The sequence below is a fragment of the Diadema antillarum genome, unplaced genomic scaffold, assembly GCF_040938485.1.
Source record: "Diadema antillarum isolate AM-2024a unplaced genomic scaffold, OU_Dant_1.0 seq00000763_RagTag, whole genome shotgun sequence".
Lineage (NCBI taxonomy): Eukaryota > Metazoa > Echinodermata > Echinoidea > Diadematoida > Diadematidae > Diadema > Diadema antillarum.
This window is the reverse complement of record NW_027271653.1, coordinates 270,001-287,739: the sequence shown is the minus strand read 5'-3', so window position 1 is coordinate 287,739 and position 17,739 is coordinate 270,001. Positions and strand designations below refer to the sequence as shown.

The 17,739-nt window shown below is 40.0% G+C and overlaps 1 protein-coding gene across 1 annotated transcript in view; it reads left to right on the top strand.

Moving 5' to 3' along the window:
- The window catches only part of LOC139738656 (uncharacterized), a 293,793-nt gene that overhangs the window by 272,956 nt on the left and 3,098 nt on the right, over positions 1–17,739 (top strand). Inside the window, exon 5 of the mRNA XM_071649270.1 lies at positions 15,655–15,815. Coding sequence (XP_071505371.1) covers positions 15,655–15,815 — 161 coding nt within the window. The remainder of the gene's footprint in view (positions 1–15,654; positions 15,816–17,739) is intronic.

The window sequence follows — 17,739 nt, the reverse complement described above, 5'->3', positions numbered from 1 at the left end:
TGCCCCACATGTGGTTGGGGTCGGCAGTAATCACTATTTGTGACCATGCATCACAAAACCAACAAAAAGTTGCACCCCTCGATTTTACGTGAGGACTCAAAGAAGGTGAAATGATTCAACAAAGTCAATCTTGGGTATTTCACATATTATCTGAAAGAGCTATTCTTCATCTACGTTATACCTGAGTTTGGGATCATAAAGTGAATGGAAAAGTGTATTTTCAGCAGTTTTTCTACAATCCTTTTTTTGGAGAGTAGTGAGATCAGGTATGTCTTTCAGGCCTCTTTTAATTTCTTGATAACCTTTTGCACACTTTCAACTCTCATAACTTTGTAAGGGATAATGCTACTGCTTTGAAAGTTGGTATTAATCATGGATGGAATGTGTTAGTAGAGCGTGGTCAATTTCAGCATAATCTGGTAATCCCTTTATTGTTGTTGCTCCAGTGGTTTACATCCTGTTTTTAGTTCCATTAATCGCACAGCTAGCATAATTTGGCATACTATTCTTCAGAGCCTCTTTTCTCAGTTCATACTTTCCAGAGTGTGTGCTTTCTTTCCAATATTTAGGCAGGTTAGGAGAATCCATTTGATTTGAGTTATACATCATTACAAAGCTTAGAGTCTGCTCTTTCAGAATCTGCCCTTAACTAAAAATCATGTCTGGCGACTTTTTGTTCGTTTTGTGATGCAGGGTCACGTTTATTAAATCAAATGTGCACATGATGAATGCAAGTTTTGAAGGATCGCACCACATTCAGCTTCTGCTGCAAGTTTCCCAGCAGTAGTAGCCTCCCGGTGCACGAGGACGCTGACAGTGAACACGTGATCATCATGTTAGCTGGGAAGAGAGTGATAGGCTGGAGGAGAGAGAGGATGAGGGATGCACGCATGAGTTATTAGGTGTTCGCATCGTGATTCAAAAATCAATTCTACTTGCCACCGATTTCATACATGGCAAAATAAGAGATTGAAAATTAGACATCACAAGGCAGAAAATGAATCCCTGTTAATCTTGTGTAAACATGTCTAAATGATTCTCAAAGCATAACCCCAGGCACCTGAGTATGGGGAAGTAGCATGGCAAGTTGCATTATGGGATTTTTTTTCACATGCCTTCACACATGCCACACAGGGCAGAGAAACAAACTAGAAAATTCAAGCTGGACCAATTTCAATGCATCATGATGCTGATCATGAGAGGTGTGATGTGTCCACACAAGAATTAAGAGTTTAACCTGTTGAGGATGGGCTGATTTTGCTTCAACACACATTTCCCATAGACACCTGCCTGAATATACTTTACTCGGGACTCGTCCTCAACGGGTTAAGCATCATGTGCAAAAAAAAAAAAAAAAAGGTTAAAAGAAAATACATTTTGGGTGTCATAAACGGGAGTAGAGGGAGAGATTGAGGATTGGTCAGAGGGGGAAAGTGGTTCTTTTTTTTTGGGGGGGGGGGAGGGGGGATTGATTAGATAAAGGTTATTTTCTCCTGTGATCCATTTATTCTCTAGCCTATATGTGATGTTGAAGATACCTGGCAACTTATTGGTTACCTAGCAGGTGTTATTGGCTTCATAATTTGGTTGGGACATTTTGTTTTTTTTTTTGTCTTTGGTGTTGTTGTTTTTTTAGACACTCTGTGCATGTGTGTTTGGAGTGCATGTCTGTTTGTATGGGTATGTCTGCTGTGGGTGTGTGTCAAAAAAAGTTTGAATCATCATAGAATGTCTTCTCTGGCTAATAAAGGATTTATACAATGATAGTGGTGCCATGTTCAAACTGATTAAAGATGCCTCTCTTGATAGAATAACTGCATTGCTGGGGAAGTACATTTGCCTTTAACAGTTATGTTTCTCAATTGTAGTAAGTACTAAGTCTCTTTTCTGTAGTTGTTTTGAAACCTCATGTATGAAACTCGGGGGAACTAATCAAGGAAAAGTGAGACTCAATATGAAACAATGTGAAGCAATGTAAAATCAAGTGAGGAAGAGGAAAACTGCAGGTGTTTTTTTTTTAAGTTACTCTGTGTGAGCATCAGTATTCAATCTTTCATTGGATACATGATGTGAATTGATGCGTGGAATTTGTCAGGTGTAGAAAACATCTGGTATCACAGATGAAGTGACATTTTCTTTACTGTTTTACTGTTTTCTTTGGTAAGAGCTAGAGTACAGCTGGGTGAACACATTAAAGCTGCTGTTGTTTCTCTGAAGTGCAAGTTAAATGACGTGCATGAATGGCATGTCATTGCCTGCTTGACTTATGTAAACGTTGTCTTTATGTTTTAAAGATAAAACACCACTGTCATCGACTTACAGTGGTATTTGCTGCATTTTTCTTAGACACCTCCCCCCCCCCCCCCCTTTGATGGATGATGTTGTTGTTGGAATGCCTTGATTGATTAAAATGACGACAACTATATCGCGACAAACACGAATTAAAGGAAAACGGAAAAGGTTGTTGTTGTTTTTTTCCTTCTTCTGTTTCATTAAAGTGTTCTGAGGCACAGTTGATGCCGACGGCAGGCCTAATGAAAAGGCATTGTTTTCTCTCACAGCATGTAATGCCTTCCAGCATCCCCTCCTCTTCTTTCATACTCCCTGGTTACCAGCTCATTGGTTATTCATTGCCAAACCCAAAATGTGTTTCTAGCTGCCACAGTATGTCTGCCTGGCTGGCTTGCAACAACCCACTATTAAGATCTCTCCACATGATGCCCTCCTCACCCCTCTCCCCCCCCCCCCCCACCCACCTTCCCACCCCCTTGTCTTGGTTCCAACAAATACCCAACCCCAGACATCCCCATCTTTTTTAGCCCTCCCTTTTTTAACCCTCCCTCAGAACATCCTCATCACTCCATAAACAAAAAACACTTGATGCCGACCTATTTGAAATTCTGAACGATTCCTCGGCAAGTTTTGAGTGAAGCACCGGTCCCCCACTAGAGGGTGCCGCACAACACTAGGAGGAAAAACGAGAAGAAGAAGAAGAAGAAAAAAAAAAGCTCTCTTTCACAAACAACTGACAGGCAGTGAGCAGATGGTTCAGTTAGTCGTCATTTGTTCGGCTAGTGTTTGGAAGAGAATCACGCAAGTTGGATGTTTCTTCTCCCTTTACAGCAATTTTCTTGGAGACCCTGTTGCATTAGGATCATAATTTTGCTGTGCCTTATGTCAAGTGAAGAATCAGAAATTAGACCTTTGTTGACAGCTGGCATGAGTGATTGTTGGGAGGCAGTGGTATCGGGCAGCCAAATGCTCAGTTTGACTTGAGAAGACGGGAAAGGCAGCATCGACCTTCAATTCCTCCCCCTGCCTCGAGCAGGAAAAATAGCTTTTAATGAGCGAATTTAGCTCAGTGAGAGGCCAAGTGAGAAACTGTCGTCTCTCGGCTGATTGACTCGGCGTGCTGTCGTCTCCCATCCTCTCACGCATCTCTCCCCGAAATATACCTTAAAATTAGCGAGCATTCGTATTTGGGTGTCCAGCCATCTGTGGATCGGCCCGCTTTAACCATCCGCTGGTTACCCATGCACAGCAGCACCTTCATCGTCTCGCCAAGACGACAGTCGCCATCTGGAACCGAGGTCGTGAAGGAGCAACTCCTTGTATCTCCGCCCAGATCCCAGTGGCGGATACCCATCCACACCCCGCAGCGTGCACTGTTCTCAGAAAGTTTGGCTGCCTTATCTTCCTGCTCCGCCCTCCTCTCTGCCCCATTGTCATTTGCTGCGGATCAATCTCCACTACAGACGCTTGCAGAATTTTGTGCTGCGGTGTGGTAATAGTTGGATTGTGTCTGTGCTGTTGACTTGAACTAAAAGATTGAACGCATGGTTCAAAACTTCCATTTACGCGAAGTGTATTTCGGTCATAGCTTTGAGATGTTAGAGCATGTTGCTGGTTATTTTCACTGAAATATCAAGCCAGAGCTGGAGATAACTCCTAGGTTGTGCGATCGTTTGGTCGTCACCAAGCATCTCTCTTCTCCTGGCCAATTCAGTTTGCTCGATTGCCCATCATGGAAATCAAACGGTCAGAGACGTTTTCGAAGGAAGGAGCCACGTAAGTACGTCTAGGATGTAGAGAGAAATGACATGGGATTTGTCATATCTGTACCAATTGTTCACGTGGGAGACGTTCATACAACATCCCTGTTCCTCTACAGACCTCTTTAATGAAGTAATGGACTAACAACATAACTGTTCTGATGTGATTTGGTCATTAATGTGTAGCAACTTAATACCTTTGAAAGTTGCTTGATCTTAGATTTACATCTTAGTGAGTGTGTTCACGCAGCGGCCATCTTTTACCTTTGAAAGAAAAAAAAAGTTTTTAATGTTATCGAAAATTTGTCAAACATCTGCATATTGGCAATTCCACTGCTTCGCCTAGAAATAGATAATTACATATATTATATATGTATATATATATATATATATGTATATATATAGAAGTATTATATATATATACACATATATGCATATATATAGACCTATATATATATATATATAGAGAGAGAGAGAGAGAGTAGCAAAAAACATGATTTTTTTTCTGCCTCCTGACAGTTTGCAGTAGGTGTTATTTTTTTTTCTTTTGTCAATAGTGCAAATTTGAGAACCAAATCTAATAGAAATATTGGCAATGAAACCCACGCACGTCAACATTGTTTCAATTTCTCACCGGTAATAAATTCAATCTGGCCTCGAGCAGTTTGTGAGCAGACATCTCTTCGGTTACAAACATGCTAATGCATAGCTCACAGGATCCTTGAGGGGGGAAATAACGCGCTGTGCCATTGTTTTTCAGAGAGAGTTCGTGTAGCTTTTCTTGACTTCTGTTTTCGAAGTGTTTCTAAAAACAGCCACCCATGATGTTGCTATCCTGGATTCACGTTAGTCTCATGAAAAAAAGAAAGACTGTCCTAGGAAAAGCTGCAAATATTTCCATTAAAGTCAGCAGTTTTCAGTCTTCAGAATATGTTTGTCTGTCTCTGAGCCACATATTCTATAGATTTCTTTGCAGTTGTACCATTTTTTTATTATTATTATTTATTGTTTCTTGTCTCTTTGGTGTTATCATGGGCCAAAAATTAGAAAATACATTTTCATTCGATTGCAAGGAGTATAGTGTTTTAGGAGTTTTAAAAGTATTTAAGGATAACACTAGTACAAGCTCACTTATATAAAAAGAAGAAAAGGGGTGAGGAATGCTCCAACAAGAAAAGCAATGAAGATGAGATAACAACTACACCCTAATGATCACATCTCATTACATATCACATCACATCACATCACATCAAATCACATATCACATCACATCACATCACATCACCACATCACATCACATCACCACATCACATCACATCACATCACATCACATCACATCACATCACATCACATCACATCACATCACATCACATCACATATCACATCACATCACATCACATCACATCACATATCACATCACATCACATCACATCACATCACATATCACATCACATCACATCACATCACATCACATATCACATCACATCACATCACATATCACATCACATCACATCACATCACATCACCACATCGCATCGTACCGCACCGCACCGCATATCACATCACATCACATCACACCACATCACATCACATCACATCACATCACATCACATCACATCACACCACATCACATATCACACCACACCACATCACATCACATCACATCACATGACATGACATCACATCATCACTTCACATCACATCACTTCACATACCACCACACATCACATCACACTCACATCACATCACCACATCACATCACATATCACATCACATCACACCACATCACATCACATCACATCACATCACATCACATCACATCACATCACCTCACATCACCACAGCGCATCGTACCGCACCGCACCGCATATCACATCACATCACACCACATCACACCACACCACACCACACCACATCACATCACACCACACCACACCACACCACATCACATCACATCACACCACATCACACCACACCACATCACATCACATGACATCACAACACATCACAACACATCACATCACATCACATCACTTCACATCACATCACATCACATCATCACTTCACATCACATCACATCATCACTTCACATCACATCACATCACATACCACCACACATCACATCACACAACATCACTACATCATATCACATCACATCATATCACATATCACACCACATCACATTGCATCGCATTGCATCACAAAGATGAAATTGATGGTTGTCAGTGTAAACCTCTCTCTCTCTAATTTAGTGTCACAAACAGTGCTGGGGTTCCACAATGGATTTGTCAGAGGATGGTGCAAAGTCTGACACAGTGTGACCTGTCGTGAAGAAACAGCATGCATGGAGAAATCATAGCAGTATGTCACCACGTGAAATTAAAACAACAACAGACAACTGCATTTTTGTTGTTATCAATTTTCTACGGTAGTTTGGATGAAAAGCTTTTTGTTGTTGCTATCTCCTTGGTGAGGGATAGGATTTGATTTCATTCCGCTATCACCAGTAAAGCAATTTCGAAAAGTGGCTGTTGTTAAGAATGTTCCTGAGGTTAAGTGTACTTTTTTTCCTACCCACTCTGGATATTATGCTCTTCTAGAATTTGGCTGAAGTATAAAAATTGCTGGTTTTGGCTGATTTTCTTTCATTGAAATCATTCTTATCACGACTTTGTTTCCTACAAAGTGATATGAGAGTGTGTTCCCTTTTTCAGTTCACCTTGCTGTTTGATGTATTTTTGCTGCATTTCAAATGCCTTCCTCAAAACAAGCATCGATCTATGTCAAAGGAAAACTTGCATACCACATAGATATATATCGTTGCTGGGGCGACAAGACCTCGTATCTGCAAAATGTCAAATGTTCAGGAGAGCAAAAAAACATGGCAGCCCAAAGCGCTACATCAAATGGGAGAGTCTTTCCTTTGACATGCCGTGGTGGCTGCATTTTTTGGATAAGACAGTTAGAATTTTGACGGGACATTACTTAACTGATTATCTGACCAAGAATCCAAAAAGTAATTGTCACCAAAATTCAGATACGAGGTCTTGTCACCCCAGCAGCGATATGTATCCACCATCAGTAAGCGAGTCACAGTTTTATAAGAATTCATCTTTGTAAGGAGCCGTGTCCAGCTACGCCCCAGCAAAGTGGTTGACTAGCATGATTCAAATTCTTTCATTCTTTGTCAATTTGTCTTCCTCCTATCGGTTTAATCATCCATCTATGTATCTACTTATGTCCTCTCTCTCTCTCTCTCTCTCTCTCTCTCTATATATATATATATATATATATGTATATATGTATATATATATATATATACATAGATATATATATATATATGTATATATGTGACCCTGCACCTCAAAACAAACAAAAAGTCGCCAGACATGAATTTTTAGTTAAGACCATATTCTGAAAGAGCAGACTTTAAGCTTTAAAATGATGTATAACTCAAATCAAATGGACTCTCCTAACCTATCTAGATATTGGAAAGAAAGCACAAACTCAGGAAAAGTGTGAACTGAGAAAAGAGGCGCTGAAGTACAGTGTCTAATTAAGCGCTTAATCTTTACCAAACCGTGCTGGCTGCGCGATGAATGGGACAAAAAACAGGAAGTAAACCACCAGGGTAGCAACAATGAAGGGATTATCAGATTAAACTGAAATTAAGCATGCCTCATTAACACATTCTTTCCATGATTAATGCCAACTTTCAAAGCAGTAGCTCTATCTTTTCAAAAGTTATTAGAGTTGAAAGTGAAGATTGTGGACAAGATTTTTCAGAAATGAAAAAGGGATTCTAAAGACACACCAAATCACACTTTTCGACCAAAAATGTTCGAGGTAAACTGCTAAAAAAACACACTTTCCTGCCCGTTTTATGATACCAAATTTTAGCATAATGTAAAAGAAGACCCGCTCTTTCAGAAAATATGAAAAAGTCAAGTTCGGCTAGGTTGACCCATTTCACTTATTTTCAGTCCTCACGCAAAATCAGTGTGTGCGACTTTATGTTCGTTTTGAGGTGCACGGTCACATATATATATATTATGTCGATATGAACACCTTGCTTATGTTGCAGAACTTGGTTTTGTTTTGCGATTGCAAACCGGACGGTATTATTTCTTTCTTTTTTTGATAAACAACAATACTTGTTGGAGGAAATCACTGTTGACCAGAACAAGGTAACTTTTGCATACTCAACACTACAGTCATGTCTTTTCTTTGTTTTAATGTGAATTTGGCACAAATCAACAGCAACTGTAGTATTGTGTGATAGAGACACACAGGTTTTGGCAAGCCAACCATTTGCCTGGATTATTTTCTTCTACCTGCTTTCGACGTCGTCAAGATTCCACACAAGCTGAGCCGCTAAGATGTGAAATCAGAAGTGAGGCATTCCAGCTGGCTGGATGACGTTAACAAAGTTCCAGATTTGTCCAGATTTTGCCGGAGATGGGACAAAGCTGCGTGAAAACATTGAAACCAAAGGAACCCATCCACGGAGGGATGATGTTAATGACATTCCAGCTTGGCGGGGACAGTGGCGAGGTATGACGCAAGACCAGATGGTGTCGCTCATCGATTTGGAGTGCCAACGAAAGAAACCCCGTCTGAAATAACAGGCATCGACGATGCCAGTCACGGATGGCTATTCCGACAGTCGAGGCCCTCGCCTTCACCGCATCTTGAGCGGCCTGCTCCTTCCCCCTCCCCCCCCCCCCCCCCAAGCTGTGGGAGGGGGAGCAGAAAAGATGTTAATTCTTGATACGAGCTTCACTTCAGATGGCACCAACATCTTGGAGTCAATAACTTCTGGTCTCTATCTGTCTGCGTGTGTGTGTTTGTGTGTGCCATTTGATAGTGGAAATGACTGTCATTTGCAGCTATTGTGGAGATCATTGTATGGTCTTCATTTTTTTTTTTTGGGGGGGGGGGAACCAGTGCACCATATTTGAAGTGTTCCTTCTTGCTTTGAGCTAATGTACCGATAGTAGTGATCGCTGAAAGGGCTGTGACAATTGGAATGTGGCAAAACCAATTTTAGGTATGAAAGTTTATGATTCCCTTAATATGGGAATCATAAACATACGGTATTATGTTCCTTTTTATGTGCTCCTTTTTCATTGCAGTAGTGAGTTTATACCACTTACCACTTCCCTTCCAAGAAGGTAAAGTTAGACTCACTATGATATGGTATATAGAACTACAGTAATCAACCACCCCTTCCATTCTTGATTCTTTGTTTCTGGTGGTTAATACCCAGCAGTGATTTATTGCAGCAGAGTCCATCTCAGACATTAATCCGTGTCCGAGGTAACAGCAAATGAACAGTTATAACTTCACGTGACAGAAATGACATACAAATATGATATTGCATTTTGCAAATTGGTCTGCCTCCTGTGCTGTCTAATGCCTTGCTTGAGCCGAGGATGTTAAAAGGACGTACATTTGCATGCTGATTTATTCCCTTCCCTCATTTCTATTTCTTTCATGTTCTCAAGGAGATTTTGTTATTCAGTTTTGCCTGTCTTTTTCATGGGGAATATGAAAGAGATATTACAGATGCTACGTGTGCAAACCAGGGACAAGTCTGATTAGATAGCAAGGACATCGAGTTCTGTCTCAATAAATAATGCTGTGTCCAATCTCCCCATTTATTTTGTTTGTTTGAGTTGTTTCTTCTTCTTGTATGAGGGATATGCATATATGCGAAACAGATTTTCTGCTTTCCGTCGAAAGGGCAATCTCCCGGATTAAGACACTAAGAATTCGCTCCTTGGGGATAAATGGGAGATGTACTTCTTGGTCATTTTCGGTGTAAGGTAGTTTTGAGTCGATCCCCTTTGCTTCTGAATCTCTGTGACCTCTGTATCTCTCCGCGAAAAAGCGGCGTCTTTTTTCCAGTTTTCTCCCGCTCCTTTTGCCTTTCTCATTCTTGTGACCTTGTAGGTCCGTCTTCCCTTCTTCTCTCCGGTAATCCTCCGCAGCCATTTTCTTTCCCGTGCACTCACTTCCCATAATTTTTTCCCTGTTTTCTCTTCATCCGTCTCTCTCTCTCTCTCTCCCTTCTTGGTGTTTGTTTGTTTGTTTGTTTGTTTGTTTGTTTGTTTGTTTGTATGTTTGTTCATTTGTGTATTGATTGGTTGGTTGGTTGGTTGGTTGTGAAGGACTGTTGGTATAGATTTTGAAGAGATGATTCTTTATGACTCTTTAGCTCAGCTTTTGGTATGGATTTCGAATAGATGCATCTTTATCATATGTTCACAGCTCAACTTCTAGTTATTCGCAGTTGTGATTCTTTGACTTTCTCTCTTTTTTTTCTGTTCCATATGTTTTCATAGGTATTGCCTCTTGAAATTAACAGCATCATCGCAGTAGCAGTCTGAAAAAAAAAAGATTGAAAAAAACCTAGCTACACTCCAAAAGTCTAAAGTAGCAATGGTGTAAAAACAAAAGTAAAGTTTACTTTTCTTGACAATGTTTATTATTTTGATGGTATTTTAGTTTCATAATCGACCTCCTCCTCCTCAGTGTGCGAGAAAGATGGAGACAAAGAGGTGAGAATTCATGATTTCGGCAACAAAATTAGAGCTAAGAAATGTGATTGGTGTAGAACCGTATCACAATCCTCGTTTTCCCACAAGTGTCGATAATGAGGTACAAGGGTAAGATAGAGTGGAAAGGAAGCAAAATTTAGCAAAGGGGCTCTTGGCGCAGAAGGTTGATATCCATATTGTTGGGTTAGTTTAATCTTATCTCTCTCTCTTTCTGTTTTTTCCCAAGTTTTTGAAGATGCGACGGTTTGAGGGTTAGACGAAGTGGTACATGTGGAACTCGAGAAAAAAAATGGTCTGACCTCAGTTATTTCTGACGAGACTCAAAGAGACAGAAGATTCAGGGACCTGGTTGACCTTTGTGACTGGGGGGGGGGGGGAGGGGGGTAATTGGACATTGGCAAGGAGGATGGTATGACGTGAGACAAATCTTGGAAATGTTTCACCGCATTGTGAGTAAGGGTCATTGTCGGCAAGGCCTGCTCGGAGTAAAGATCCTCATTAGTTATTATGGCTCAAGTTCCAGGGTCGCCAAATAGACTGGTAATTATGTACTTATATGTTCTTCTTGTTCCCCTGTTTTCCCACTGTTATGAAACAGTTATGAAACTAAGCAGCTGGTATTAAAAAGTTTTGGGGATACAGTAGATAAGAGTGTAATCTTGCTGGATATGAGAAACTGAATCTAATGAAAGTTTTTGGTTTCTTGTTTCTTTTGTTTATTGCCCCTTAAATAGAATTATGCCACATGACTGTTTTCCCCATATTACTATTAGATACTAATCAGTAGGGTAAGGTGCCTTCATTGGTATTCAGACACAGCACATTCTTTTGGTGCAGCTAATTCAAAATTATGAAAGCAACATTGTTAATAGCGTGGCACAAAGATACCATCGTTTACTTTTTTTGGTATTTTCTCCTTTCTTTTGCGAAATGTACTGCAGGTGTCATGAAAAATACTGTTTTTGCACCAAAAGTTCTTAGAATAATGTAGTGCTGTTTGCAAGGTTAGCATTTCTGATGGCACCACATATTTAGTGGGATGTACATTGTACATTTTCAGAGGTTGATAAAGGGAATAAGTTCATCATGGAGAAGATGCCAGTGCCACTCCCAGAAAGACTTATGCAGCAGTAGTGTTGCAAGTTAGTAGTGAATTGTACCAGTTCACGTGCATGCGCAGATGAACAACATTAATAATGTGAAACAGAAAATGCAATGGGGCAGTGGCCTTATTTGTGTAATGTGGGATATATTGCATAGTTGATTGACTAATCAGATGACAAAATTCGCTGTCACTACAATATCTATGATCAATATCATATCTGGAGATATACTCAGTGAGTTCATATCAAGAGTAGATAACAGTGGTAAATGTTGAGATGATTCGGTGAGATTGTGAGGCATGATGTGAGGGCATCCAATCTTTTTGGATCTTCTGCAGTCATGTGAATGCCATTTCTACATCCAGGCACCAGCGATATCTGCCTCATCTGATGGCCAGCATGCAATAAGGTTGTCAGGGAACATTTATGCTGGTTTCCCATTGTCGCGCAATAGGCTATGAACATCATGATCTGCCATCTATAGCCAATTGCAGAATTTTTGTTATCACAGTTTGCGTCAAAATTTAAATCATGATCTGAATTATGGAGTAATCATAGCGATTGTATCAGATCATATCAGATCTTATCAGATCTCAAGATCATTTGTGGTAATTGATTGAAGACATTCGATTGTAGACAATTAATTGAATTGTCCAAAACTTGTCTGTGATAATCGTGATTGCCAAGACCGACTTCAAGATCTGATATGATCATCAATGATTACTGCTCGATTCAGCCCACGATGTCAGCAGTTGTGCAGATTGTGACAGAATATATGAACAAAAATTTCACGATCAATTATGAATGGCCAGTCATAACGTGCATAGCGGACTGCACAATAATGGAAGCCCTGCATTAGGATGTGTGCTACTGTTGATTTTCTGTACATACTGTACAGAGCACTTCGTTATCACATTCTCTTTATTTTTGCTCTGGGCTTGTGTATGAAGGTCCACATATATGTGCATATGTACCCTTTTTTTTGGGGGGGGGGGGTTCTTGTCAGACTCTGTAGGAGTGCGCTGACGCAGAAAGGCGGGCGTGACCTTGCAATCAAATCCCGCCTCCCTTTCAGACAAATCAGATTTCTGGAAAATGAGAAACCAGATCTAGAACAAGGCAGGAGACCACTGTCCACGCTGTCACTTGACGTTTGCCCAAGCGCATCAGCTGCACGAGCCAGCACGGCGCATCAGAATTCGTCTTCCAACTGAATTAATGCAGCTTCTTCTCCTCTATAGACCACCCCCAACGTGATCTCTTTCTCTCTCTCTCTCTCTCTCTCTCTCTTTCTCCCAGCAAAGAGGAACATTGAATAGAATATCAACTCTCGGGAAGACAGTGAGAGCTCTCGAGTAGAAATTCTGTCAACGTACTCAAGATATATTTCTGATTACCCGGCCAGATTGAGCATTTGCTGCGTGCTAAATTAAGACTTCTCTTTTCTTCTTCTTCTTCTTTTTTTTCCCTTCATGTCACGCACACATCATATCTATATCGCCAGTGCCACGTTGTCCACAACTTACCATCACATATAGGAAGCTAGTTTTGATATGTTTCAGGGAGCAGGGCCCTGTTTTTTGAAGAATCATAATTGATTATATAGTTGATTTCTATCGTAAGTCTATGGCAGCCTGTGTGGTAAGGAAATTTGCAATTGATTTTATCTTTTGATAAAACAGGACCAGATGTCATCTCCACGCTCTGTTTGTTTGATTTGCATCTCTTCATTAATCATCTCATATCAAACTAACCTTTTGAGAGAACTCTTTGTCATCGGCGATACCACTTTTTATTTGTTTGTATGTACATGTACAATCATAATGTGATTATTCTGATTGTATTTAAAGCAATACAAGCTCGCCACACTTTCTGTTCTGCCATACCAAATGTCAGCTTTTTTTCCTGAATAGCTGTGAGGCAATGAGGTTAGAGATCATTTTTAGATTGAATCAAAAATTAAATGTCATTTAAAAGGTAGACAGATATTCTGTCTATTTATAGAAGGGCTGCATGTACTGTTGTACTGCTACAAAAAAAAAAGACAATTCAGTTACCAACTAAATAAATGTGTGAGAGAACCGAAGTGGGATTTATTGAATTTAAACACAGGAGTGCAACAGTGAAAATCTATTTTTAGGAAACCTATAAGAAGTATGAAAGCAGTTGCAGGGGTTACAGATGTTGATTGGTAACCTCTTATTATCAGAGTGCGTTGAATCAGATGACGGCCTCCGGTATTACAAGAAAATAGCTTTGCATGGGAAAAAGTGGGCAAATCATATGTTCTCCCTCTCTCTCTTTCTTTCTACCTTTGTCTCTCTACCTTTGTATGTCTCCCCCTCTCTCTCTCTCTCTCTCTCTCTCTCTCTCCCTCTCTCTCCCTCTCTCTCCCTTTCTCTCATCCTTTTGACAGAGGGAATGGGGAGCATTGTTCCTGCCGAGAGGTACTTTAGCGCCAGCATGAATGGTGCTTAGCATGCCAGAGAGTTCACAGTCGGGGGTGCGGCGCATTAGCCTCACCTGCGTCAGAGCAGACGTACATTCCCGGTGTACGATTCCCCAGCATCTGCGCTGTTAGTCCCGCTGGGCACCGTGATTTAGGTCAAATGACGAATGTCCCCATCAACCCAAGGAGCTGATTATGCCTAGACTCCCTCATTACATTTTCTTTTAAGTTTTCTCTTCCACATACTACTACCCCCCCCCCCCACCTCACCCTTCCAAATTCTGTTCCCCAGTGGTGCTGAATTACATAAGTACTGCTATGCTGTGGGATGTATTTTCCTGTGTCACATGATACGGCACCTGACGCAGACTCTCACCAAACAGCGGTACTCAGTGCATTGATTTTCATGCTCTCCGGTCGGCAGATCACGTAGATCTTGCGCGGCCGTGTTAGATGTTCATCTTGGAGAGGTATTGCGTGGCACACTTCAGCCAACCACCAGATCCCGCGCAAGATGGCGTGGAAAAGTCGCCAGATTGAATGAGGAATGGTGCTGATGAGAAACGGGAGACGGCCATTCATGTTGCCTTCACTCCAGTTAGCAAGTCAAGTGGGATTCTAATAATGGAAATATGAATCAGGAGTGGATAGGGAAGAAGTGTGCCTTACTTATGTGAAATCAGGTAAAAGGAAAGGAGGAGCATTGTTTGTGAACCCACTTCTATATAACAAGAAAAAGCTTAGTAATTTGTCTATATCTGCATAAAAGTTTTTCTTTTCTCTTTGCTGGAAGGGATGGTACAGTTTTGGTTGAGGTGGGGCTCCAGGTTTCCAACGTTTTTCAAGGGTGATTTTTTGAAGTAATTGGAAACCTCTTGTGAAATATTAAAGAGCATATAATTCTAAGAGGAATGCAAAGTTTATTTCATGAAAACTGGTTTTAAAATCGCTGACATAACCAAAATAGGTGATTCTTATAAAAGATGGGACCTACTTTATTAGGATTGCTATGTTTTGCTTCGTTTTTGGATATTGCAGCCATTTCAAAAGTGATATTTGTCAATTAAACTTTGAATTTCTATGAGAATGTTATGCTTCTTAACAATTCATAAAGTGGTTTCTAAGTATCTCACAAAAAGGTTAAAGCTGAATCCTCATCTCAACCAATACTATGTCATCCCTTTAAAGGCTGAGATTATCTTGGGAGATCATTTCAAAAACTCATTTTGAAATTATGCTTCTCCAGCTTACACAGTCACATCTCTGATATGTGAAATGATTATTGTTGCCACACCTTCTGTTGCTATTGTTAATATCATTGATTTGTTTTGTCGACATTGTAAACATCGACAGAGTATTACTTTTCATTGTCACATCGATTCCCAGTGCTGTAGTACTGAGAACATTAAAGAAGAGACAAAAATAATACTGTTTTACTGTAATCCTGTTGCATCTTTTTTTTTCCCCTTCTATCTTTTCTCCTGCAGTGCTCGGGATTTGAAGGATAAGATGCGATTTCTGCGACGGCGGCATACAGACAGCTCACTGCGCGACACCAACAAATTCAACGTAGAGAAGGTCAACTTTCCCGACGTGGAGGACGTACGGAAATGGGGAGAATCATTCGAAAACTTGTTGAGAGATAAAAGTGAGTGGCTTCTTGGCAGGAATCACATCTTTTTCAAGGAAAAAAACAGAGATGAAAGTTGAAGTGGATCATTTTGTCGGCAGTCATCCGAACTGCCCATTGACTTTGCGCGTAATCTTAGTGACATACGACAGTTCGTTGAACGCAAGTACAGGGCGTGCGGTCAAGGAAACTGTCCTATACATCACGTGGTGTAAAATGACAACGGTCTTTGCAAACCGAAACAACATACATTTAGCTCTCTTGCGATTTCTCACATAATTCCTAACAATACAATTCAACAAATACATCACACGTTAGAGTAGGAGTTAAACTCTTATGTATTACAAAAATAATTGCAAATGCCATACATAAAAGTAAAACAGTCATGACCGAAAAAATTGGTTAACTTCCAATGCGATTATCTCGAAATGTCATTCTTACGCGAAAATTGCATGTACAACAGTTCAGATGACCGCCAACGATATGGTTTTGGAAATAATATTGAATGAACTGGAAAGGTTGATGAGAAACAAACGTGAGTACCCTAAATTTCCATGCAGACTGCACACCCATGCATAAAGCTTATCTCAACATTGGGAGTCGGCATATAATATGTAGGCCCCCTAATAAAGATTTCCACCAAAAACTTGTGTGTGTGTATGTTTTCAAACAAGACACATGCCAACTGCATGCATGCCACACTGCCCATGTTTGTTATCTCACCCTTTTCATTTCTACTTTCATTCAAGAAGTGGATACTTTCAACGCCAAAGTTGTGATGAAAGATTTGTATGTGTGTGTGTGTGTGTGTGTGTGTGCCTGTTTATAAGAGGCATCTTTATTAAACTTTTGAGACTTTCTGAGGCAGAAAAAAAAAAGTAGTCAAAATAGGACAATTTTTGGAAAGTGGGAGAAAAGGGAGACAATTTTTTGTTGGCCTCTCTGTATCTTCATCTCCTTTTTACATACCTGAATACATGAAATAAAGATGTAATAAGGTTTCATCAAAGATGTCAGATTTGGCAATCCCTTTCTATTAGTAGTTGTCATAACATGGAATTGTGTCTATCATCAGGTTAATGCAAAATCAAACCTCTGCTCAATTGTGTTAAATGGATCCAAGAAAATAAAGAAATGATTGCAATGTAAACTTAAGAATAGGGCTCTTGTCAAAACCTGCTTCTGTTTAATGCAAGGGGAAAAAAATGAAAGTGAAACGGAGGGAATATTCAGATTAACCCTAAAGGAGGTGATGTCCAAATATATATTTGGATGAATTTAACCCGTTGAAGACAAGTCACGAGTATACTCAGTCAAGTGTCAATGAGAAATGCGTATTGTAGTGAAATCAGGCCATCCTCAACGGGTTAATACAGCAATGTCAGTAGAACATATCAGTGAAATTGGAGGAAAATCATACAATTTATTCAAAAGTTATGATTTTTCTTTTAAGTTTCAGTGCCTACTTATTGCTGGAAGGAAGACTGGTACAAACCCTGATATCAGTGCAGGACAATATTTTAGGCAGGAAAATTCACATATTTTCTCTGTTCTAGTATAATGAAAGTGCACTTGACATACCTCTTTCAGACAGTCGTGAGAATGATATTACTCGTGAAGGGGAATGATATGAAGATATACATGTGGACTGCAAAAAAACGCAGCAGTAATTAATTTCATTTCATTTCATTTATTAAGTTTCCACACAAATCATACAGTGTTGTGTCTACAACATCCATCCATGACAATGTAAAGTAACACATAAATTATAAGTCATAAGTGCAGTATACAAATAGCATTTACATAGCTCAAAATCGATTGAAATCATTATCAAGTACATTACATTCATGACGGATGAATAAAATTGTGTGTGGTGGGAACTTGAATAGAAGCAGATGCTTGTGAGTGTAGGTTCCCCAAAAGAAAGTCAAACACAGGCTGT